Source organism: Pipistrellus hanaki, assembly GCF_964339955.1.
Source record: "Pipistrellus hanaki genome assembly, chromosome: X".
Classification (NCBI taxonomy): Eukaryota; Metazoa; Chordata; class Mammalia; order Chiroptera; family Vespertilionidae; genus Pipistrellus; species Pipistrellus hanaki.
This window is the reverse complement of record NC_140524.1, coordinates 95,648,741-95,673,682: the sequence shown is the minus strand read 5'-3', so window position 1 is coordinate 95,673,682 and position 24,942 is coordinate 95,648,741. Positions and strand designations below refer to the sequence as shown.

Below are 24,942 nucleotides of genomic sequence, written 5' to 3'. Positions count from 1 at the left end.
AAATCTGTAGTTAGGAAAGTATTGTGCTTTAGAAACCACAGGAAGGTTTAAAATAGACTAGAATGAAGCACCTCTTCCTGGGTGGCCTTGGTAGTGATGGTGGTGGAGGTGGTGGTGGTGGTGGTGGTGGTGGTGGTGGTGGTGGTGGTAGCTGTGATGCCTGCAGGGCTGGGCAGCTGACTGCTGGGGTAGGAGAGGGCCTGAGCCCAAATCTCGGTGCTGCGGCCTGTGCCATGGCCACCTCCATGGCCTCCTCAGAGCATTTTAAGAAACTGCATGAAATTTTCCGTGGCCTTCATGAAGATCTATGCAGAGGGGAATGGGGGATCCTGGAGCAGCTCCTGGGGGCTCGGGGACAGAAGAGAAGAATAAATTGATCAGAGATTTTGATGAAAAGCAACAGGAAGCATATGAAATGCTGACAGAGATGGAAGAGGAACTATGTTATGCCCTCCTATCTTTTCATAACCCTATGATGTCTAAGCTTTGAAACTACCAGAAGGACCTTGCCAAACTCCATCAGAAAGTGAAAAGCATGCCTTTGACAGCCACACCTGGAGTCCAAGAAGACATGAAATTTGGCACATACTCTGTAGAGAATTAGTGTATGAATCAGCTTCAGTCTCAGGGTATTGCTTTTGCAAGGCACTGACAGTCTGAACAGGGCCACCCAGAATATTGAGAGTTCTCATCAGATTACCACAGAGACTACCCAGATTGGCTTGGGAATTATAGAAGAGCTGGGAAAGCAATGTGACCAGTTGTAACATACCAAGAATAGACTGGTAAGCACAAATGAAAACTTGAGCAAAAGTCGAAAGATTCTCCGGTCAATGTCCAGAAAAGTGACAACCAACAAGCTGCTACTTTCCATTGTCATCTCACTGGAAATAGCCATCCTGAGAGGCCTGGTTTATCACATATTCTTTCACAAGCACTGAACTTCTTGCATGGAAGGGTTTGTTGACCAGAACTTTGACCCTGAGAATGAATGGTGTTAGGAATGTGGAATAAGCATATAGTGTCTGTGAGCTAATGCTTCAAGGATGCACTGTGTAGCCAGACTGTGGGAAGAGGGAGGGAAGACAGAAAACTAGTTAATGTGAAGAAACAGCAACAAGACCAGTGTAGTATACCAAGGTAATAAATGTTATTTATGACTTCTTTAAAAATAAATAAATAAATTTGGAATATTCCTAGGTTATAGGTATGAGAGAAAATATGCTAGATGAAAACTGATTGAGCCAGTATTTGGAGCTTTTTGATCAAAGCAGACAGACTCCATAGAAACTATTCAGAACCACTCCTCTGACCCTACTGGAGGAGAAAACACTCAAAAGGCACCACCAATATTGTCACTACTGATACTCAGAAAAACAATAATTTCCAAGTCTGTCTGTACATTAGAATCACTTGGGAAGCTTAAGAAAAAGAAGCATCTGGGCCCTGCTGCCAAACAGACTCCATCAGAATTTCTAGGCGCAAGATTAGGCATCCATATTTTTTAAAGTTCCCACTGTGATTCTAACAGCAGCCAGAGCTGCATCTCATTAAACTGGAAGATGGGACACAGAATATGTATTTTATAACATTTAATGTTAAAAACAAATTCCAGCCGAAACCGGTTTGGCTCATTGGATAGAGCGTCGGCTTGGGGACTGAAAGGTCCTGGGTTCGATTCCGGTCAAGGGCATGTACCTTGGTTTCGGGCATATCCCAAGTAGGGGGTGTGCAAGAGGCAGCTGATTGATGACTCTCTCTCATCGGTGTTTCTAACTGTCTGTCTCTCTCCCTTCCTTTCTGTACAAAATCAATAAAAACATTAAAAATTAAAAACAAATTCCAGTCTGGAGATTGGAGTGAGGTTCAGCTTTGTGTGCCTTTGAACTTACTGCTCAGTGCCCTCCTATTATTTTTTATTATTTCTCTTTTCTCCATTGGATATTTACTGAATCCATATTTATTAACTGAAATCATATCTGTGTCAATTCCTAAAACAGTGTTTAGCGAGGGCTAGAATGTAAAAGTCTGTAGAGTTTGTAAGGAATTCACTGAAACTGGAGTCACTAATTTAATGGAAGTTATATAACTGACTTACTAGACAAATAAAATTAATTCATTAATAACTTTTAAAAGCAAAGGCTATCATATTGATTCTACACATGAGTCACAGTTTCCTATAATTATTTCAAAGCATTGACAGTCTGGTTTAATTTGAACATTCAAGTTCCCAAGAATCAGTTTCGATTGGTATAGCACAAGATTAAGATCATGTATGCTGACTTGCTCCTGCATACAGAGACCCCTTGTGGCACTTATCTGAGTGCCTCCCCAGGTTATGTGGAAATTTTTCTGTTTTGTTGTTGTTGTTATAGATAATAAGACACAAGTCCCTTACTATACTGGTGGCAATTAATTTTGATACATTTGAATGAAAACAATATCTAACATTTATGGAGTACTTTCTATGTACCAGGTACTGTTCTTAGTATTCTATGTGCATTAATTCACTTAATCCTTAACCTAACGAGGTAGGTAATTTATTATCCCCATTTTACATATTTAAAAAAAAACCTGAGACACAGAAAAGTTAAGGTGCCCAAGGTCACATACTTACTACATGATAAAGCTGGAATTTGAACCCATAAAGTTTAGTTTCAGAATCTGGATTTTTAGCAACCAAAATATACAACATCCCTTAGTGTGTAGGTACATTTTAGGAGAGGATGTAGAGCAGCTGGTACTCTCCTCACTGGTAGTGGTAATGCAAATTCATACAACTACAAACAACATTTTTTGTAGTATCTACTAAAGCTAAATGAATGCTTACCCTGACTTAGTAATTCCTGGTTATATACCCTACAAAAATGTACTTACGTTGATGAAAAGACATGAATTTGAATGTTTACAGAAGCATCACTCACAGCATTTAACTGGAAACTACCCAAATGTCCATCACAGAAATTCTGTTGTATTTTTAGCACTATGCAGCAATGAGAATAACCAGTCTCTAACTACATGGAGTAGTAAGGATGGAACTCATAAATATAATGTTGACTGAAAGAAGTCAGGAAAAACTGTCTAATGTTATTTATAGAAAGTTCAAAAAGAGCCAAAAAGGTTCCCCACTATTAGGGGTCAAGCAGTTGGTTATCCTTATGGGGCAGGAGTTATGACTGGAATAAGTATTTCCGGAAGTCCTCTTTCTTGATATGGGTACTGACCACAAGCATGTGTTTAAGTTTTGAAAATTCAGTGAGCTGCACATTTAGGTTACATGCACTTTTCTGAATATATACTATATATCAATACAAACTTTGAAAGGGTAATATCTGTGATCAAATATTATTAGAATTAGGAGATTTGGGTTAATATTTTAAATAAATACATATTTAAGGAAAAGTCATTCCAGGCAATCAAAGAAAACATTTTTTTAAGAATAAGTTTCTGATATCCCTAGTTCTGCCCTGCTTTCCCACTTCTTATCATAAATGCCAACCTGATGAGCTAATAATAATAAGAGAAAATGATCGAGTCAATGAGGCACATAAAATGAGTTCAGTGTGCTCCTGTTCACATCTGGATAGGGGTTCAAAGGTAACGTGACTAATGTCAACTGTAAGGTGCAGTTGATAGGAGGCATCAGAATAAAGCGTCCCTGGCTTGCTCGCTTTTATGTCTTCTGGAACATTCAATTATACGGGTGTGCAGAGCAGTGAAAGCAGGAGATAGGTTTCTTTTATAGAAATTTTCGAGAATGAGGAAATTGAGGTCTCCAGTAAGAAGCAATTCCACATGATATTCTACTGAAGGGCAATACCTCTTCAAAGGAAGGGGATGGTGATGGCTCTTCTAAGAATTCTAATTACTCCTGCACACTCCCTCCCACCCAGGGAATCAACTAATAAGTCGCCCCCTACACAATTGAGAAGTACAGGCTAATCCACAAAGCTCCGTTTATGCCATTTATGCCTTTGAAAGAGAAAAACTTCATCAACTATCACAAAGGCAATGCTTTGCCAGAGAAAACACTCACTTCAGATCCTTTAACTAAGTTCTTAATTCCATGGGAAGAATTTTTAAATATAGATTAAAATTTGTAATTCAAACAGCCATAAAATTTACCTCTGTATCAGTCAAGACAATGGTTCCCTTCATTGTCCTTTCACTGTCCCAGCCTATGAATCTTACCTTAAGTAGAAGCCATGAAGCCACAACCTCTGTTTTCCTGCTCTTCCTCTGTGCATGGCACAGAATTATGGATAATTAAATATGAGAAAACTTTGACAAATACTTTTCTTAGAGTTCTGTTGATTATTCTCAAGGGGAAATTATAGTAAAAGGAACTAATTTGGTTTAATTACTGAATTCATCCAATCACTCAGTGAATTTGTTTCTAGGCCTGATTTTCAGTTGCTATTTTCAGAATCAGATTCATTCCCCTTTATTCTTCCCATCATGTCTCCCATCCATCTTCCTCCCTTTTTTTTTTTTTTTTTTTGAAATTCACCATCTGCAGTCTTTTTTCCCCATAAGGACTTAGTGGGACTAAACCTGAGAATTCTAATAAGGTTTCAGTGGTGGGAAGATTTCCCTACAGATGGGTCTGAATATTCAAATATTTTAAAAATGATTCAGCTCCCGCCAAAACCGGTTTGGCTCAGTGGTAGAGCGTCGGCCTGCGGACTGAAAGGTCCCAGGTTCGATTCCGGTCAAGGGCATGTACCTTGGTTGCGGGCACATCCCCGGAAGGGGGTGTGCAAGAGGCAGCTGGTTGATGTTTCTCTCTCATCGACGTTTCTAGCTCTCTATCCCTCTCTCCTCCTCTCTGTAAAAAAATCAATAAAGTATATATATATATATATATATATATATATATATATATATATATATATTTAAAATTATTCAGCTCCCTTCTGGTCTACTGCCTGGGGACATTGTTCACTACCTCAGCCCAGTGGTTTGGTGCCCCTGGCTTGGATATGAGAATAATCACCAACTTTCAAATTCTTTCAATGTCCTTATGACATCAGAGTTGTAGCTTCCAACTTCCATTATTACTGCAGACTGGATTTACTGAGGAGCTACAGAGGGGGCATGAAAGGCATTCATGAAGCAAGGGGGTCCCAGCTGAGTCATGGACTAAGGATCCCCGCTGTCTGGTTTTGCTTAAGTTGATTTGAGGTGCTTTTCATTTGTGAGCAAAAGGAGGAGGAAATACCTCTGGAGAGAGGAGCAAGAGGAGACAAATCCTTGGCCTAGAGTCTGCCCTGTGCCTGATCTGATGAGTGTTCTAAAATCCTAGAAAGAGAGGTGTCAGGGTGTCAGGCTGAAGGGGCTTCGTTCATCAGAGATTCTCTTATATGCTGAATCCCAGAAGGGGCCCTACTCTGCCACAGACCACCACTTAGCATTGGCACCCTAAGGCCTTGGAGTGGCCACTAATGGAAAATGGCAGCTCACAGAAGAGAAACAGATCAGGAACTAGATACCTGACAACAAGTACCACTCAGAAGAATGTGGGCAGGTACTTTCTTTGAATACCTGTAATTCACTTGCCCTACAAGTCCCAGGGACATCAGAGGGATTCAGGGGGGAGCAGGTAGTGATGGGCTAGGAGTCCATAATTTGGGCATAATGTTAATATAATATCAGTCATACCCCAACCAGCTAAGGTCTGGGAATATTTTAATTGTTCTAGAAAAGGGTGTGCTTCCCAATCTCCTTGAAAAAAGATTATACATATTGTTTTGTCAGACTACTTCCATAATATTAAAGTACTCTGTGAAAAGAATATTTAGTAGTCAAAATAGTTTGAGAAATACTATATTAAATAACATCAAGCAGATTTTATATTGAAACACTGATAATCTTCTTTAATGTGGTAATGGGGTAGTGAATCCCTGAATCAGTCAGGATAAGCTAGATTATGCTGCAACAAAAATTGACTCCAAAATCTCAGTGGCTTACATCAGCAAAGGTTTATTCCTTACTAATTCTGCTGTACATCATCTTCACTTTGGGACCTAGACTGAAGGAGCAGACTGTTATTTTTGTTTATTTGTAGAAAATGCTCTACTTTTACATAATAATAAAATGCATAGATATTTTTTTAATATATTTTATTGATTTTGTACAGAGAGGAAGGGAGAGAGATAGAAAGCTAGAAACATCGATGAGAGAGAGTCATCGATCAGCTGCCTCTTGCACACCCCCTACTGGGGATATGCCCGCAACCAAGGTACGTGCCCTTGACAGGAATCGAACACGGGTCCCTTCAGTTCCCAAGCCGACGCTCTATCCATTGAGCCAAACCGGTCTTGGCATAAAATGCATAGATATTTTATACACAGAAGTACAGGAAATGTTAATGCCTGCCAAGAAAACTTTGACCAATGGGAGATGAGTGATGGCAGAGTCAACAGATAAGATCCCTATCCATTATCACTCACCTGGACTGTATAAGGCACAGTTCTTTAATTTAGCCGTGGGGTGCACCTAAGTGTGTCAGCTGTGTCTCAGTTTGTTAAAAAATTTCTTGGGAAGCAGTAGCAATGCTATAAGTCATCATCTTATATTTGGAAGGCAGCTATGCTCACCACTATACCACCAATGCAGCTTTATCATCATCTTATATTTGAATCTCCTATCCTGTTCTCACTTTAACTGCCCTAAATTATACCTCCCATGAAAGCATTAGCATTTAAGCCTTGCTTCAAGCTCCGTTTTTCAAAGCACTCAGAATAATACAATACTGAAAACTATTAGGATTTCTGGTCTCCTAGACAGAGCAGTGGAGTTGCTATCTTAGGCCTCCTTCCTATTTCTCCATTTACAAAGTACACTCCCAGCTTTGGTACATGCTGTTTCTCTATGGAACATTCTTCCTTCAGATGTATGCATGGCTTAATCCCTCACTTTCTTCAGGTCATTGCCCAAATATTACCTTCCGGTTCTAAATGATGAGCAGATATAAAAGTGAGGGACACCCAATATCAGGGGAGTGTTTTCAGGAAACAACTTTTATCGCAATTTTGCAAAATACTATCAGAATTTTATTACCACATTGGTTTTATTTTTATTTATTTATTTATTTATTTATTTATTTATAATATATTTTATTGATTTTGTACAGAGAGGAAGGGAGAGAGACAGAGAGTTAGAAACATCGATGAGAGAGAGTCATCGATCAGCTGCCTCTTGCACACCCCCTACTGGGGATATGCCCCCAACCAAGGTACATGCCCTTGACCGGAATCGAACCCGGGACCTTTCAGTTCCCAAGCCGACGCTCTATCCATTGAGCCAAACCGATTTCGGCACCACATTGGTTTTAATTAGACAAATTCCCAAGAAAATATGTGTAATATTACTAAGCTCGAATGAGTTTTACAAAGCAGGAAATTAATGTATTATGTATCAACTGTATTCCAGATGCACTCTATGCAATGTGATGTTGTATTTCACAAATAATATAGGTTCTTTTTCTCTATGGTTCATTGTCTTTGAAAGTTAGGACAATCGCTTCTTCTAATCTACTCTTGATGCTTTCTATTGAGTTCTTTACAGTAGCAATGTCATTTTTCATTTCTTCTTGGTTCTTCTTCATTTCCTCTTGGGTCTTACTCATATTGTCAAATTTGTCTTCCATTCTTTTTAGCCATCTTATGATCATTACTCTGAATTCTTGCTCTGGTAGGTTGCTTGAGTCTATCTCGTTTACTTCCTTTTCTGGTGAAGCCTGCTTTTCTTTCATTTGCGAACTGTTTTTTGGTTGTTAAAATATGTACACAGATAATAATTTAATAAAAAAAAAAAAGAAAAAAAAAAAAGAAAGTTAGGACAATCGACTGTCAAGGGCAGAGAAAAGAGTCAGTCGATAAACAACATTGGGTTTATTTTATTCAATAATTTACTTTTCACAGAATTCGATCCATGCTTTTAAAATTCCTTTGATGATGGCAAAGAGAATGGTGGTATTTGAGAACCTGCTAGGGGACTCCAAGCTTAGACTGAGTAGGATGTGTGTGTGGGGGGGTGAGGGGGTGATATAGACACAGAGCAGACAGAAGTAAAAGCAGCACCCAGCATGGTCCTAGTGCCACCCTTGCTTCAGAATACTGGACTCAAAAGTCAGCAGATGTGCTGGGGGCTTTGGGTTATCAAATCTTTCTATAAATCAATGCACTCAAAATCAAAGGTATATGAATACGGTTAATTAGGGTCTAGAAAATTCTACATGAAGAGTTCTCAAAACATTTAAGAGCTTGTCAGTGGACAATTTCTTCCCTTCACGCTTGCTGAGGACTTGATTGGGACCCAAAGTATGAATTTAGGGTGTGGAGACTTTTAAAATTCTGCTGTGAAAGATACAGTCCATACCTGCTAGGAGTTTTTCCTCATTAGGCAGGCAGCAAAAACACTATGTAGAAATTCAGAAGTAGATGAAACATAAATAAGTATAAAGAAAATGGAGTTATACTGAGACCCCATATTTTCAACTTTGGATTTAGTTCTGAGGAGCCAGGGGCTTTAGGAGAATATGGTTAGTGCCACATCTGGAGGCCTTCCTTTGGGAACATTTTTAAAGGATATTGCATGGGTAGTTGTATGGGTGTCTGATTAGTGCTGCTGCACAGAGTCCTGTGCTCAGAAGCCCCCTAACTGTGGCTTAACACTCTATTGTTGTCATATTAAATAGTTTTAACTTTGAATTTGTATTTTGTAAGTTAAGTCGTATGAGACAATAGAATATATGAGGGCTAGGGGTTTAGAGCCTGGCCCACTTTAAATCTATTATACTTCTTACCACCTCCCCACCTGCCTGGATGGGTCCTTGACCACCCCCTCTCCTCTAGCCACTGGATTCCCAGTCCTGCCTGGCCTCTCCTCTGCCCTGTGACCACTGCTACCCTCTACTTGGGTAGTGGAGATAGCATTTGGGGGGTGGGGGTGGAGTGAAGTGGGTATGGTGAGGTAAGGGATGGGGGAGGGAGGTGCCAGGAATATTGGGGTGGGTAAGGCTTGGACATGTGCCCCATATGGAGTCTCAGGTGGGGCATGGCAGAAGCCTTCCCCACCTTGGACTGGCAATACCATGGTGAGTTAATCAGGCAACTAGGTAGGTATGAGTCTCTATCCAATCCCTGATCCAGTTGTGGAAATTGCAATTGCTTGAGGGTTGGCCATCTGCCATGGGTTGGGACAGTGGGCTTTGGGAAGGGAGAATTGACTTCCCAGCTAGGACAGGACTGGACTGGGACTGAATGTAGGTCCAGTAGCTGGTGGGAGGGGGAGCCTGACAACCAGTGGACCACATGTACCTCATCACAGAAACGTACTTCCAAGAGTTTATGAGGGTTTGGCATGACATTAGTATGAACTAAAAAGGAGAGAAAGACCACAGAGGGAATGAAATATTCTATAATTAATACCCATAATGACACTGTTTTTATGCTTTTTTAAAACAAGGGGCACTGCATTTTTAATTTGCACTAGGCCCATCAAATTATGTAGATGGCCCTAGACTACAGTATATTTTCAATAGTTTCTTTTTTTTTAAATTATATATATATATATATATATATATTATTGATTTTTTTACAGAGAAGAAGAGAGAGGGATAGAGAGTTAGAAACATCGATGAGAGAGAATCATTGATCAGCTGCCTCTTACACACCCCCCACTGGAGATGTGCCCGCAACCAAGGTACATGCGCTTGACCGGAATTGAACCCCGGACCTTTCAGTCCGCAGGCCGACACTCTATCCACTGAGCCACACCAGTTTTGGCTATTTTCAATAGTTTCAATGAAAGGAAAGGAGCCATATTTTAACACACCATTCTTCTATATTTTGCTCCCGAGTTCTGCTGGCTATGGGTCCACATGGTGCTGCCTGCTAGAAGACCTGGCAGCAAGAATTGGAGTTGTGCTTGCTGCTGGTCCTGATCCCAAAATTTCACGTTCTAAATCTCATTGGTTTGCATTTAAACCATTGCGGGCTCTCCTCAGCTCCCTCTTGCCTTCGTGCCTTCAGAATGCATGTGCTTTGCTTGCCTTCCAAACCAGCTGGAACATGCCAGCTAACATTCAGGCACAGACAAAACACATTTTAAATGGTTTTGCCCCACAGGAAGGTGATAGCAGGACAGAAATGTTCATAAGACTCCTCTGAATAGCCATGTTGGAGTAGTATTTGGTGGAGAGGAAAGAAAGTTGGGAAAAGGGCAAAACATTTATAAAACAATATACAGTGGTTACCTTTTTCCCCCTTTAAGTGTTAAAATGTAGGTCTAGTAATTTATCTGATAATTAACCAAAGCACATACTTCAATGAACAAGCCCAAGTGGAACCTGATGATGTCAGGCTGTGATAGGGGGGAAACAAACTTTCTGCTGTGAGAGAGTTAGAAGCGCTTTCCATTCCAAACTAACAAACAAGACAAAAGAAAACACTCCAGATGCACTTGAGTTTCAGGATTCATGAGTCGTTCAGGAAAGAACCGTTGGGCTATCTCAGCTATGTGGAACATTTTCTTCAGTTACTCCCATCAGTGACTGAGCTCATCAGTTTTGGAAGGTATCCTAGGATGTCTCATTAGGCTGTTTGAAACTATTGATGTCAGATGATAGCACTGTTACCCCTTTTTCATTGCTAATTAATGGATTAAAAGTCCACTATAACAATGTTAGAATCTATAGCCCAGGAAGAAGGTGGTCCTGGACTGTTGCCTAGTTGTGTCGGACAACATCCAAGGCTGCCAATGCCTGGCCATCAGTGTGCATTATAAGGGAGAAAAAAAAACACCAATAATACTTCTGGAATGGTTGCTAAAATTAGAAGCATCCATTAGTGGACTCTTGTTTTCAACGGAATGGAAATTTGTTACTTGGAAATTTTGTTTTGAATTATTAATTTATATAGAAATAAGAAATGCTTGGGTTTTTTAAGCCAGATCAGTTTGGGTCCACAAAGTCATTCTGCCTATTTTAAGATGAGGAAAGTCCATCTATTTGTCTAGAAGAGAATTACCTAGCTCATGAGTACCTTGTTAAGTAGTAAATAATGGAGCATTTAGATGGTTGAGTTAGTTAAGTCTAGAGACTGCCTGTTTTATATTTTAGCTCTCTATTTATATATTTGCCCATAATGTTGTAAAATGAGCATAAACCCTAATTCTGGTGGCATCTGGCTGTTCACAGCCCTTGCTTAATACCTTTAATTCTAACAGTAATAGCTTTCACTTACTCAGTTCTTGCTATGACCCAGGAATCACATTAAATGCCTTCAATATGCTGTTGTATCTTATGAGCTAAATGTTATTATCCAAATTTTACGGATTAGGAAACTACCATTTAATGAGGTTAAGTAATTTGCCCAGGGCCACACAGTCATTAAAGAACAGAGACATGGCTTTACCATGTTTGCAGACTTCTAAATCCAGGTTTGAAGAAAAAGGGAAAAGGCCATATAAAAATTATTGAGTTCTAAACTTTCAAGTGGTAAAACTTAGATGGTCCTCAAAGGACTAGTTCTCAGTTCTTCTGCTGTATTTCCAAACCTGGAAGAATCTATCTTGTTCAGGAGGAGGAGGAGTGCATATGCCCACGCGCATACACATACACAAATTCACTTTTCTACATATGCACATATATCCTTTGGTCATTCACACCAAAGCAGTCAGTAGACACCCTATTCTATGATCCTTAAATCTCACAATCAAGTTAAAAGTTAAACCAATTAAACAAGTGCTCTTAGACCAATCTATGAGGAAAATAATATTCCCAATGGAAATCAGAAATATGGTACCATTTAACTCAGATATCCACATATGACTACTTCTATAACCATCAAAATATAAATTGGTTCCACTCCAGCCCAGCAGACAGTTGGAATGGAAAAAAAATTGTCTTGGTGCCAGCTCTGATTCCCCACTGAATAACTGTGGCATTAATATTGAAAGTATATCATCTGAAGTACAAATTCTAAGTCTGCCTTCAGGACCAACATGTCTTGGTCCAGAACTGTTTGTGCTACGGGTGGCAGACCCCACTTCTGGCACCAAAGTGCTGGAGTCTCAAGCATTATGTCTAGTCTTCCATCCCAACTACACTGTCCTCTTGCTCTTATACATGGTCCAGTGCATGAAGTCTAGTGCTTGTTTCTGTACTTGGACTTTTCCACTGATCCAGTATGGAATCTAGGGGACAAATCTTGATTGCTCTGCTGGCCTTCAAGCTTCTCCCAGAGTTTGACTTGACATAGTAGATTTTCATTTTGAGTTGGAGAACACTACTTTTCTTGTTATGTAGCAAACAGGCATGCTGCTGGGTCCATCCAGCCTGGCCTAACCTAACATTTGGCCTGGGTTTCTCACAGCATGTTGACTAGATCCCAACAGGGAGGCAGCTGGAGAGCAGGTGTACAAAGAGAACTAGGCAGAAGCTGCAATGCTTTTTCTGACAAGGCCTTGGAATCCACATGGCATCACTTCTGCCACAGGCCAGATTCAAGATGGTGGAAGGGGAGAATTAAGCCCTACACATTTATGGAAGGAGTGTCAAAGAATTTGTGGCCATATTTTTTATGATAGAGAGAGAGATTTGTTGTTCCATTTATTTATGCATTCATTGGTTGATTATTTTATGTGCCCTGACCGAGGGTTGACCCATAACTGAGCTCCCCAGCTAGGGCTGTAACCATCTTTAAAGTTCCATAATAGTGTTAGCACTGGGCACATAAATGAAAGAATGAATGATGCCTATGTAAGCATGTCTGATATATTTGCTCTCTAAAAGCTTCACTTCTATTAAAATATTGCATTTATTCTGAAATAGTCTTAGATCCAAAATTAAGACAGTGATTATATTTGAGAATGGGTCTACATATGCTAACTTCTTAGCATAAGGCAACAGTAAAGAAGAAGAGGAATAGAATGAGAGGCAGAGAAGCTATCCTCCTCTTCAGATATCTACCCCATTTATCTATTTCCATGCCTGAAATTCCTCCAATAAAGGCTTTTTCCTATTGAGCCTTGAGGAATTAATTTATATCTATAGAAGCCATCTATCAGTCACTGATCATCAGAGAGATGCAAAATAAATGACAATGAGGTATTACCTCACACCAGTTAGAATGGGTATCATCAACAAATCAACAAAGGACAAGTGCTGGTGAGGATGTGGATAAAAGGAAACCCTGGTACACCGCTGGTGAGAATATAGACTGCTGCAGTCACTATGGAGTTTCCTCAAAAAAGAAAACATTACTTTGATAATTAGGATATAGTATTTACACATCTCTATGTTTACATACAACACATGGAAACACTTAAAGAGTAAAAGAATGAGGTAGAACATTGATATGGTCTTTACAGCATTGTCCATAAGAAGTATGATGTTAAACACACAATGTAAATTGAAGTTGTCTAGTAGCCACATTAAATAAATGAGAACTTATCTCTGGCCAGATGGCATCGTCCTGGACACCAAAAAGGTTACAGGTTTGATTCCCAATCAGGGCACATACCTAGGTTGCAGATCTGATCCTCAGTCAAGGCATGTACGAGAGGCAACCAATCTATGTTTCTCTCTGACATCAATGTTGATCTCCTTCTGTGTCTCTCCAGCCTCTCTCTAAAACATATCCTCTCGTGAGGATTTTTAAAAAGTGAGAACTTAATTTCAATTATATATTTTATTTAATCCAATGTTATCTAAAATATCATTTCAACATGTAATCAATATAAAAAGTATTAAGAAAATGTTACATTATTTTTTTCATACTATGTCTTTGAAATCTGGTGTGTACATTACACTTACAGCACATCTCAACTCACACTAGCCTCATTTAAATTGCTTAAAAGCCTCATATTTATAGTGGCTACCAAATAGGACAGCACAGCTCTAATACCAAATATATTATTATTAACGTGGATTTGTTCTCATGTGCTTGATCAAAATTCTAAGAAAATGAAAAATTTTGTTAAAAAAGAGCAAACCTCAATAGTAAGATATGTACATATATAATACCTTAATAAAAAATGAAAAATAAAAATAAAAAGAGCAAACCTCAGTTACTAAATAGAATTTTAACAGAGCATTCTTGTATTTGCTACTCTACAAAAGTTATATTTTTTAACTGAACCTTCCATGCCCTTTAACGATTTGTTAAATCCCAAAGCAGTGTCTATATAAACAGTAAATTGCATCTCAAAAGCATGAGTAAACCCTAAAGGACAATAGATCAGTTCACATCATCTTTGAAAGTATGGAGACTATTGCTCCCCACTCTTAATTGGTACTTATCTTTTGAAGTAACACCTTCAAATCAATAGTTCTTTTCTATTTTTAATGTTCTTCTGCCATTAACCTGTCCTCATTGTCAATTTTTCTTGCTCAGCAAAGATTTGTACAGAGGCCTGAGTGTTTCTCTAGGTTTTTTTTCACTCTGTATGAGCAACTTGTATTTCATTTGGAGTGTGTTAAGTCATGTTGAGATTTAAATATTGGCAGTACACCTTCATTTTGGACAAAAGAAAAGTAATTCTTAGAGCTGATGTATGAAAAATAAAACTTGGGTCTTATGTGTCTTTTTAAAATGATGGTCATAAAAAAGCATAGAATATTATGTTTACCATCTCAACCACTTTTAAGTGGACAGTTCAGTAGTGTTAAGTATAGTCACATTTTTGTGCAACCTTATGTGTCTTGGTGTACTTTTTTGGTAGATCTTAGTCAGAGAAACAAGTAGCCTCCCACTCTGTGTAAACAGGTTATTTGACCTCTCAAGCCTCACAGATGGTTGGATAGGAAGTTTACAGATGGTTCATTGGCCTATAGGGAACCATGGAGGCATTAACTCCATTGGAGCCACTGTGCAGTGGAGGCAGACAAGCTGTCCTCTCTTGAGGTTCCAAGATGGGGTCTTATCTTTTCTATGTTGCTATTCGAGTTTGAGAACACTCTGTGAAATGGTCAGGATGGTTAGCTATGCCCCTATTGTTTCTCCTGTGACACTCTCAGTCAGCATGCACCTTTGCTTTTGGACATCAGTAGATGTGGAAGACTTACCTGATTGTGACTAAGCCAAGAATAAACACACCAAGTTTCAAAAAATCAGATCTTTCAATTAAACCACATGTTAATACCATCTGTTCAGAGCGACCCAATAAAGGGCAGTGATGTTCAGAAATGTATATCTCAGTAAACTCCTACATTAAACAGTATTGTATTGTGACTCTTCTAAAAAGTAAATTTACTGATAGAACTTTACTGATCAATGAAGTAATAGTTGTTCCTATTTTTGACATGCTACTGATTAAATGATGCTATGAAACTGCATGAATTTTATAATGCAGCTGTTGACCTCAATTTAGCAATCTCATTAAACTATTTCTTAGTTTTCTAGAGATATTTTATTGTGATCACCTTTTTATTTTTAACAAGTTAAAACCTCACAGAGAAGTTGCTAAAGTATTACAATGAATTCCCAGTGGCCTGTACCTAGAGCTATAGATTGTTTTGCCATATTGTTTTCTCTTCCTCCTAAGAGATATATTTTCTTTATTGGGGTGAAATTTACATAACATAAAATTAACCATTTTAAGTAAACAATTCAGGGGCATTTAGTGCATTCACGTGTTGTATAATCACCATCTCTATCTAGTTTCAAAACATTTGCATTACTTCAAAATAAAATCCTACATCCAGTAAGCAGTTACTCCCCGTTTGCCTTCCCCTCAGCCTCTGGGAACCACCAAACCACTTTCTGTGTGATTTGCCTATTTTGGATATTTCATATAGATGGAATCATACAACATGTGACCTTTTTGTGTCTGGCTTCTTAGCATAATGTATTGAACGTTCATCTACAATGTAGAATATATCCATACTTTCATCACAGATACTTTTCATTGAAGCTGTAAGTTGACTATAGAAGAACATTCCATTACCTGTATTCACCTGCTCCCACTCTACCCCACAAATGGGTTGGATAGGATCGCGGAGTCTCTTAAGACCCATAGTTCCTTTTAAATCAAGCACCCCTTTGGGGAAAGGGTGGATGTTTACTTGAGTACATGTGCATTTACATCCTATAATCTTAATGAATAATATAAAATGGCCATCAAGAAGAAAATATCCAAAGATAACCACACTAAATAGCTATATCACTCTGGATATGTCACAATCTCGCCTGTCTTCAGTTTCTTTATCTACAGAACAAACAGACTGCATCCAAGCCCTAATAGCTATTATGATGAGAATTGTATGATTCTATTCCCCAGACAATCCAGCTTATACTTTCTTTAAATCTGTTATTCCAGAGAGCTACTTTTCCTCTGTGGTTTATTAGAGCAAAGTTGATATTGATTAACCATTGGGTTTGTGACTCTGGAGGTTACAAACTATAGCTTGACAGCTTAACAGGATTCTGGAAATCAAACATCAGGAATATATTAAAGAATTAGCTGCCTAAAAAAAAAAAAAAAAAACTATAGCTTGGATGAGTTTACAATTTAGTTGAAATTTAGGGATAGATGACCATGTGACAACAGGGATATTCATAACCAGAGGAAAAATCTTGTTAATACAGATTAAATATTCAACATAAACCACATATATATCCAGTAAGGAAACTGGTTAAAATGCCAACAAGAAATATCATCCTGCTCTCACTCTTCACATGTCACTGCCCTCTTTGATTTGACCAATCATCTGTGAGTCAAATGGTTACAGGTGCTTCTGAAAAGTAAGTGGCAACTTAAGATTAAAGTTGACCTAACTGGTACACCAGACAGAACACTCTTTCTTGAATTTAGTGCTGCATTTATCTTTATTTGTTCCAATATCTATAATAAAAAAGTGTAATATGCTAATTAGACCAGATGTCCTTCAGGAATGCCTTCCAAACGAAGCCAGGGCTATGAGGGAAGCCCAGGTCCCAGGTGCCAGAGGGAAGCTGGTACTGGCAGCTGGGGGAAGGAAGGCCTACTCTTGCATCAATTTCTTGCATTGGGCCTCTAGTCTATTCTAATAAAATGGTAATATGCTAATTAGACTATGAGACCTTTCAGATGTCTTTCCATACAAGGCCATGGTGTTGGGGCTGAGGCAGAGACAGATAGGGGCCATCAGGCCAGGAGGAGAGCTCAGTAGGGGGTCATCAGGCTGGTGGGGAGCAGTTGGGTGGTCTGGCTGGCAAGGTGGGGGTAGTTTGGGGCAGGCATACCAGCAGGGGGGGCAGTAGGGGGAGAGCAGGCTGGCAGGCAGAGTCATTAGAGGCGATCAAGCAGGCACGTAGGTGTGCGGGCCTAAACCAGCAGTTGGACATCCCTCATGGGGTCCCAGATTGGAGAGGGTGCAGGCCGGGCTAAGGGACACTGCCCCTGCCCCATGCATGAATTTTGTGCACTGGGCCACTAGTTGTATTATGAAACTTCAAACACACAGCAAAGTTTAAATAATTTTACAGTGAATCCCTCATGGAGACTACCATCAACGTTTTACTATACTTGTTATATCACATATTTATCTATCCTTTTATCTATTCATTCATCCATCTTATTTTTTAATGATTTCAAGGTAAATTACAAATACCAGCATACATGTCATTATGAAGCAGTAGCTCATTTTCACTGTATTTATGTATAAAACATAATTTATTTATACATTCTTGCAGTATAAATTGGAATTTTTTTCAATTTTATACTATTAAAAGTATCGCTCTTATGAATATTCATCAAAAAATGTCCTAGTTCTAGCATATATACCTAGGACTGGGATTGCTACACCAGAAGATGAGTGAATCTTCAACTTTACTAGATAATACCAAATTGTTTCTGGAAGTGATTATACCAACTTATACTTATACTATTAATGTAGAAGAGTTCTAATTGCTTCATATCCTTGCCAATAGTTAATTTCATCTCCATTTCAATTATTGTTAATTAGGAGGGTATGAGTGATATTATATTGTGGTTTTAATGTGCATTGCTCTGATTAATGCAATCAAGCAATCTTTTCATTAAAAACTTATGTTTCTTCTATTGCATGCCTGCTCAAGTTTTTTGTCCACTTTTTTTACATTAGTGTTTGTCTTTTTTCTTATTTACATCCAGGAGTTCTGAGTACCAATATTTTTTCTGTTATGTTTGAAATATCTTCTCCCAGTTTGTGATTTTTCTTTTTCATGTTTTTTAAAAGTGTCTTTTATTGAACAGAAGATCTTAATCTTTTTTTTTTCAACATATTTTAATTGATTTTTTACAGAGAGGAAGGGAAAGGGATAGAGAGCCAAAAACATCGACCAGCTGCCCCCTGCACGTCCCCCACTGGGGATATGCCCGCAACCAATGTACATGCCCTTGATTGGAATCAAACCCGGGATCTTCCAGTTCGCAGAAGGATGCTCTATCCACTGAGCCAAACCAGTTTCAGCAGATCTTAATCTTAATGTAACTTTGTTCTTATTTAAGAAAGTTATCTATTCGGAAGTAATACAGATATTTAGAAATCTTATTATCTCCTATAAGTTTTGGGATATTGCCTTTTTCATTTAACTTTTTAATCCATCCAAAATTTATTTCAGTGTTTTCTCATGTGGAAAACCATCTGGACCTGGTGTTTTTCTTTGTGGAAAAACCTGACTGATGATTCAACTCATTTAATGATTATAAGGCTACTCAGGTTTTCTATTTCTTCTTGAATCAAGCTAGGTAAATTATGTGTTTCTAGGATTTTGTCCTTTTCATCTACATTTAAAAATTATTAACTTAGCCCTAGCTGGTTTTGCTCAGTGGGTAAAGCAGCGACCTTCAGACTAAAGGGTCCCAGGTTCCATTCCGGTCAAGGGCACGTGCCAGGGTTGCCGGCTTGATCCCCAGTAGGATACATGCAGCAGGCAGCCCATCAATGATTCTCTCTCATCATTATGTTTCTATCTCTCTCCCCCTCCCTTCCTCTCTGAAATCAGTAAAAAAAATATTTGAGAGAGAGAGAGAGAGAGAGAGAGAGAGAGCTAGCTCTTTGAGGAAGACGTGGTTGCAGCTGCAGTGCAGCTCCATCCAGCCAGCTCCTGACTCACCATCCGGCCTGCTACTGACTCATAGCTGTTTGCTCTCGCCTAGGAACAAGTAGGTTAGGACGCCTCGCCACAGGCTTTTGGAGGGGGGTGGGAGAGGACAATGGGGGGAAAACAGGGACATATGTAATACTTTCAACAATAAAGATTTATAAAATAATAATAATAAAATAAAGATACTGGGAAGACACCCGTGGATCCAGAAGTGACGATTCACCACATTCGAATCACTCTAACCAGCCGCAATGTCAAGTCCCTGGAGAAGGTGTGTGCTGACTTGATCAGAGGCACAAAGGAAAAGAATCTCACAATGAAAGGGCCAGTCTGGATACTGACCAAGACTCTGAGAATCACTACAAGGAAAACTCCCTGTGGGGAGGGTTCTAACACTTGGGATAGGTTTCAGAAGAGGAACCACAAGCAACTCATTGACTTGCACAGCCCTTCTGATGTTGTTAAGCAGATTACTTACATCAGTACTGAGCCGGGAGTGGAGATGGAAGTCACCATTGCAGATGCTTAAATCAGCCTTTTTAATAAATTGACTATCAGTTGTTAAAAAGAGGGGGGGAAAACAAGCTTCTTGTATCAAAAGGGGATATATGAATTTATATATGCTTGTGGATAAATAGAATATGTCTGAGGATTAGAAAGAGTGGTTACCTCTGAAGAGAGAGTCTAGGGTTCTAAGATAGAAGAGTTACTTTGCACAGGTTACTTTGCATTTATTTGTATTATGTTTTAAATTTAAACTTTATTTATGTCGAAATAAAACTTTGAAATGTTATTCCAGAGCTCGAAGCCAGGCACAGTTCCCATGCTCTCCCCAGAACAAAAAGAAACAAAAAGGGTAACTTCTTCTCCCCGTTTACCTTCTGTGGCACCTTCCCTGCCTTATAATACCGCATTCCCGAAGTCATAGTTAGTGCCCCAATGACTCTTGGCCTCTGTGTCTTGTTAGCAGCAATTTTCTTCCATCACATTCAGTCAATACTTTGACCAACATTTTAAAAATAGTACAAAGGACTCTGGACTTGGAAATAAACAACAACCAAAAAACCTCCAAGGATCTGAAATAGCAGTTGTCACCAAGCCTAAGTTAATGCTCTTGACTTAGTTCCTCAAACCAGTGATTTTCAAACTTGAGACTGCACCAGAATCACCTGCATCAGTGGTCAGCAAACCGTGTCTCCTGTCTCCCAACCGACCAACACCCCCACTTCTTCTAACGCCACTTCAAAATAGACTCACCCAGGCTGAAAACCGACTTCTGCGCATGGGCCACAAAGTTTCAACCTGGAGGTGCGCGCCCACACGTGGTATTTTGTGGAAGAGCCACACTCAAGGGGCCAAAGAGCCGCATGTGGCTTAAGAGCCACTGTTTGCCGACCACTGGCCTGGGGGCTTGTTAAAACACAAATTGCTAGCCTCCAGCCTCAGAGTTTCAGATTCAGTAATCCTGGTGTGGAACCAAGAATTATTTATTTCTACCAAGTTTCTAGGAGAGGCTGCTGGTCCTGGTCTGGAGATCTCATTTAGATTCTAATGAATTAGCCTAAGCTTTACTGAAACTTTTCATCTATATCTTTATCATCATAAATATAGTGCATATTCATTAGAAGAAATTTGGTTTAAAAATGAAAAGTAGAAAGAAAAGTATCAACCATTGTGCCAAGATTCAGATCTAACCACTCTGACTTTTTTTTTTATCTACAACTCCTAATCAGCCTGGTTATCAAATTCCCCAAGCCACTGCAGATTAAAAGCTGCTATCATGAATGTCAGGGGAGTTAGGAGGCAATTAAAATGTGCCCACAGATGGCCTTGATAAGTGGCAGCTGAGAGTGAAATCAGGGAGAGAAAAATGTGAGTGGACACTGAACTAAATCCCCACATGATTGAATTGAGCATGTTCTTCATCTGGACCCTATAATATGCACAAAGCATTATGGGACCTCTAAGGAGGGGCATCTATCTCAGCCAATAAGCAGGAGGAAAGTAGTCTAGGAGACAGGAGGAGCAAAGCCCAGAGCTGGAGCGTAAGCAGAGCTGTATTTCAACCAGAGCATCCACAGACAGGTAGGGAAGGTTAGAGGGGCTGTATAACCAAAGGTGTTCTTTACTCTCTTCCCAAGCTTGGGCTTTATCTTTCTGGCAGTGGGAAGCCATTGAAATATTTTCAAACAACAATATTATCTGAGGAGGTGAGTACTTTAACTAGACCAATGGTCGGCAAACTGCGGCTCACGAGCCACATGCGGCTCTTTGGCCCCTTGAGTGTGGCTCTTCCACAAAATACCACGGCCTGGGTAAGTCTATTTTGAAGAGGGGGCGTTGGAAGAAGTTTAAGGTTTAAAAAATTGGCTTTCCCCTAACCGATTTGGCTCAATGGATAGAGCTTCGGTTTGCAGACTGAAGGGTCCCGCGTTCAATTCCGGTCAAGGGCATGTACCTTGATTGCAGGCACATCTTCAGTAGGAGGTGTGCAGAGGCAGCTGATAGATATTGGTCTCTCATCAATGTTTCTAACTATCTATCCCTCTCCCTTCCTCTCTGTAAAAAAATCAATAAAATATATCTTTTTTTTAAAGAAAGTAGAAGTATCAGCATTAAAGGACTTTATTTTTGTTATAAACAGATACCATAAAGCTTCAAAAAATTATCTCATAGTGATTGATATAATAGAAAAATTATTATTTTAGATTAGTCATGCAAAATTGAAAAAATGTTGTAGTCTACTTAAGCACATAAATTAAAAAATAGTTTCTTAACTCCAGTACAGATGTAGTAAGTCTTTTAAATGACAGAATATATTTAAAGTGGATGTAGTTGTGTTATTTTCCATGTCTTTAATAAAATACATTTACCACTCTTAAAAAATAAATAAATAAATAAAAATAAAAATAAAAATAAAAAATTGGCTCTCAAAAGAGATTTCAATCGTTGTACTGTTGATATTTGGCTCTGTTGACTAATGAGTTTGCCGGCCACTGAACTAGACCATCAGTGAGGCGTGGAGATGCGGCTTTTTCAGTAGTACAGGCAGAGGTGGTTGTTAGTAAGCTCCAGAAAAGGGGTAGTGGTGGTAGAGATAAAGATGGGGGGAGGATTCAGAAATACTCAAGTGGCAAAATCAGCAGGGTCTAGGGACTGACTGGGGTGGGTAAGAGGGAGAAGGAGCTGTGGAGACTGATTCTCTGAGGAGCTGTCTGGTTGGTGGTGCCTGAGAGAGCAGAGTGGAAGCAGAACTTGTTCTGAGGGGAAGATGATGAGCTCAAGTTGAGTCGTGCTGAATTGGAGGTTTGACATAATATCCCACTTCCCATTTCCCATTTTTCATATTCTCCATTAAAGAAAACAGCCATTGTAGACCACATTTATAATCATTTTTTAAATAAAGAGGTTATAATGAAAGATTGGATCATCCAAAAGAATTAGCTTTAATTTTCAGAAAATTAAGGAATGTGAGTTTCCTCATTCTTTGAGAAGTCGGATAGATGAGGCATTGCTCTGATGTGAACATGCCTTCAAATGAAGTGACATATATTAATCAGGCAGCTTGTCCATCAGTCGTTTATAGGAGACTTTGGGACTCAGAAGTTGTGTATGTAGTTTCTACATCAGAATCTCTACAAAACTGTTTTGGTAAAGCTTTGGCCTTAGCTCGGCTTTTCAATGACTTGCTGGGGGCAGAGGTGAATATAATTATCTCCTTAGAACACAAGTGGATTTCCTAGAAAATAAGAGCAGCAGGGAACACCATGAACAGATTTGACTCATGCTCTTGGGACAGTCAATTCACCACGCGAATCACTTGAGAAAAGAATCCAAAATCCACATCCAGAAAGTTGAGGAGGGAGGGAAGAGCCAAATTATCAGAGCCTGCAAGTGCTTTTGCTGGTTGGGGCCACTTCATCATTGGCCACAACTTACGGTGAAAAAGAAAATGGGCTTACAGAGTTCTATTTGCAATACTATGGGATATAGTAAGTCTAAATGAGTCTGTTGGCATTCTTCTTGGTGTTTTCACATTTTCACACATCAGTGAGGTGTTTGCAAAGACAATCTACCTGTCAGAGAATTCCTTTCAGGGGTATCACCCCTAGATGCACATTGGAATCACCTGTGAAGCTTTAAAAAGCTCAGATACCTGGGCCCATGCCAGAAGAATCTGATGTTATGGATCTGAGCATCTAGATTTTTAAAAACTACCAGGTGATTTTTTTTAATTTTTTTTATTGATTATGGTCTCACATAATTGTCCTTATTCCCCCATTCCCATCCCAAACCCCTCCCTAGATATGCCCCCCAACCCCCCGTTGTCCATGGCCACTGGCTAGGCCCATATGTATGCACACAAGTCCTTTGGTTGATCTCTTCCCCTTACCCCCATCCACCCTTACTTTCCCTCTGAGGTTTGAGAGTCTGATTGCTAGTTCTCTTTCTCTGGGTCTGTTTATGTTGTTCATTATTTTCTCTAGATGTGTGAGATCATGCGATACAAGAAATACCCTTGTAAGAAACTAAACTGCAACAAGCCATAATGGTTATGCTGAGAGGCAAATGAATCAGTCTGTAGTGCAGCGTTTTTCAACCGCTGTTCCGCGGCACACTAGTGTGCCGCGAGATGTTGCCTGGTGTGCCGTAGGTGCAGACAAGACAAGAATTTTATAATTTTTCACTATTTTGTTTACTTAATATTTCATAATAAAGTAATTATAAAATACTTTCTTTGTGTTTATTTGATTCCTATTCAAGAGAATTACTTTATATATAGTCAATATAGGCACAGAGTTAAATTTTTTAACATTTTCTAATGGTGGTGTGCCTCGTGATTTTTTTCATGAAACAAGTGTGCCTTTGCCCAAAAAAGGTTGAAAAACACTGCTGTAGTGAGTTCCTTCCTGTACCAGGTGATTTTAATGTGCAGCTAGTGTTGAGAAGCAGTGAGTACATTCAAGCCACACTACCAACAGGTTGTTGTTTTTAATTTTCCAAACACTTTTAGAATGTATCTAATTGAATTTTTTTAGGTTCTGAAAATATTTGAGTTAGGACAAAAGTAAAAGAAAAGAAAATGAAAATCTCCCAGTTTTGCTCACAGACTCATAGCTAGGCCAAGCTCACTAGACAGACAGACAGCTGGGCCATTGACTGCCAGCATGAACCCTAAAATCAACATGTGTAAACTCATTTCTTGTGCTTCTTTCATTCACTGAGCTGAAATTGAACTAGATTTCAAAGAGTGAGATTCCATGTAATTGTCAATAGGGTACAATGAGAACTTACTAAGTGTTAGGCACTATTTATATCTTTTGCATTTGCATTAATTCCCCTGTACAATCCCATTTCATAGATGAGAATGTGGGGGCACAGAGCAGTTCAGGAAATTGTCCAAATCCACACCAAGAAATGGAAGAATTTCCAAAACCGGTTTGGCTCAGTGGATAGAACATCGGCCTGCGGACTGAAAGGTCCCAGGTTCGATTCCTGTCAAGGTCATGTACCTTGGTTGCGGGCACATCCCCAGTAGGGGGTGTGCAAGAGGCAGCTGATCGATGTTTCTCTCTCATTGATGTTTCTAGCTCTCTATCCCTCTCCCTTCCTCTCTGTGAAAAATCAATAAAATATATTTTTTTAAAAAGAAGAAGAAGAAGAAATGGAAGAATTGAGACTCAAATCCAGAACTCCTGAGCTTGCACTTTTATTTTATTTTATTGTTTTTTACCATTGACTTCCTCTACCCCAGACCCTCCCCCCACCCCCAGCCTTCACCACACTATTGTCTGTGTCCATGGGCTATGCATATATGCATATAAATTCCCTTTAATCTCTCCTCATCCTCACCTTCCCTCTGAGA

At 39.3% G+C, this 24,942-nt stretch overlaps 1 protein-coding gene, 1 long non-coding RNA gene and 1 pseudogene across 3 annotated transcripts in view; all 3 read left to right on the top strand.

The window, feature by feature from the left end:
* LOC311614720 overlaps nucleotides 1-24,942 on the top strand; it is a 169,601-nt gene that overhangs the window by 123,318 nt on the left and 21,341 nt on the right. The gene's annotated exons all lie outside the window — the stretch shown is intronic.
* On the top strand, nucleotides 234-1,071 carry LOC311614935 (vesicle transport through interaction with t-SNAREs homolog 1B-like; annotated as a pseudogene). Its single transcript has one exon. The product of its transcript is annotated as a vesicle transport through interaction with t-SNAREs homolog 1B-like (transcript).
* Nucleotides 9,061-19,605, top strand: LOC311615522 (small ribosomal subunit protein uS10-like; the record flags this gene model as incomplete). The annotated part of the gene is made up of 2 exons (XM_084870877.1): nucleotides 9,061-9,100; nucleotides 19,259-19,605. The coding sequence occupies 2 exons, from the start codon at nucleotides 9,061-9,063 to the stop codon at nucleotides 19,603-19,605; spliced, it is 387 nt and encodes a 128-aa protein (XP_084727003.1).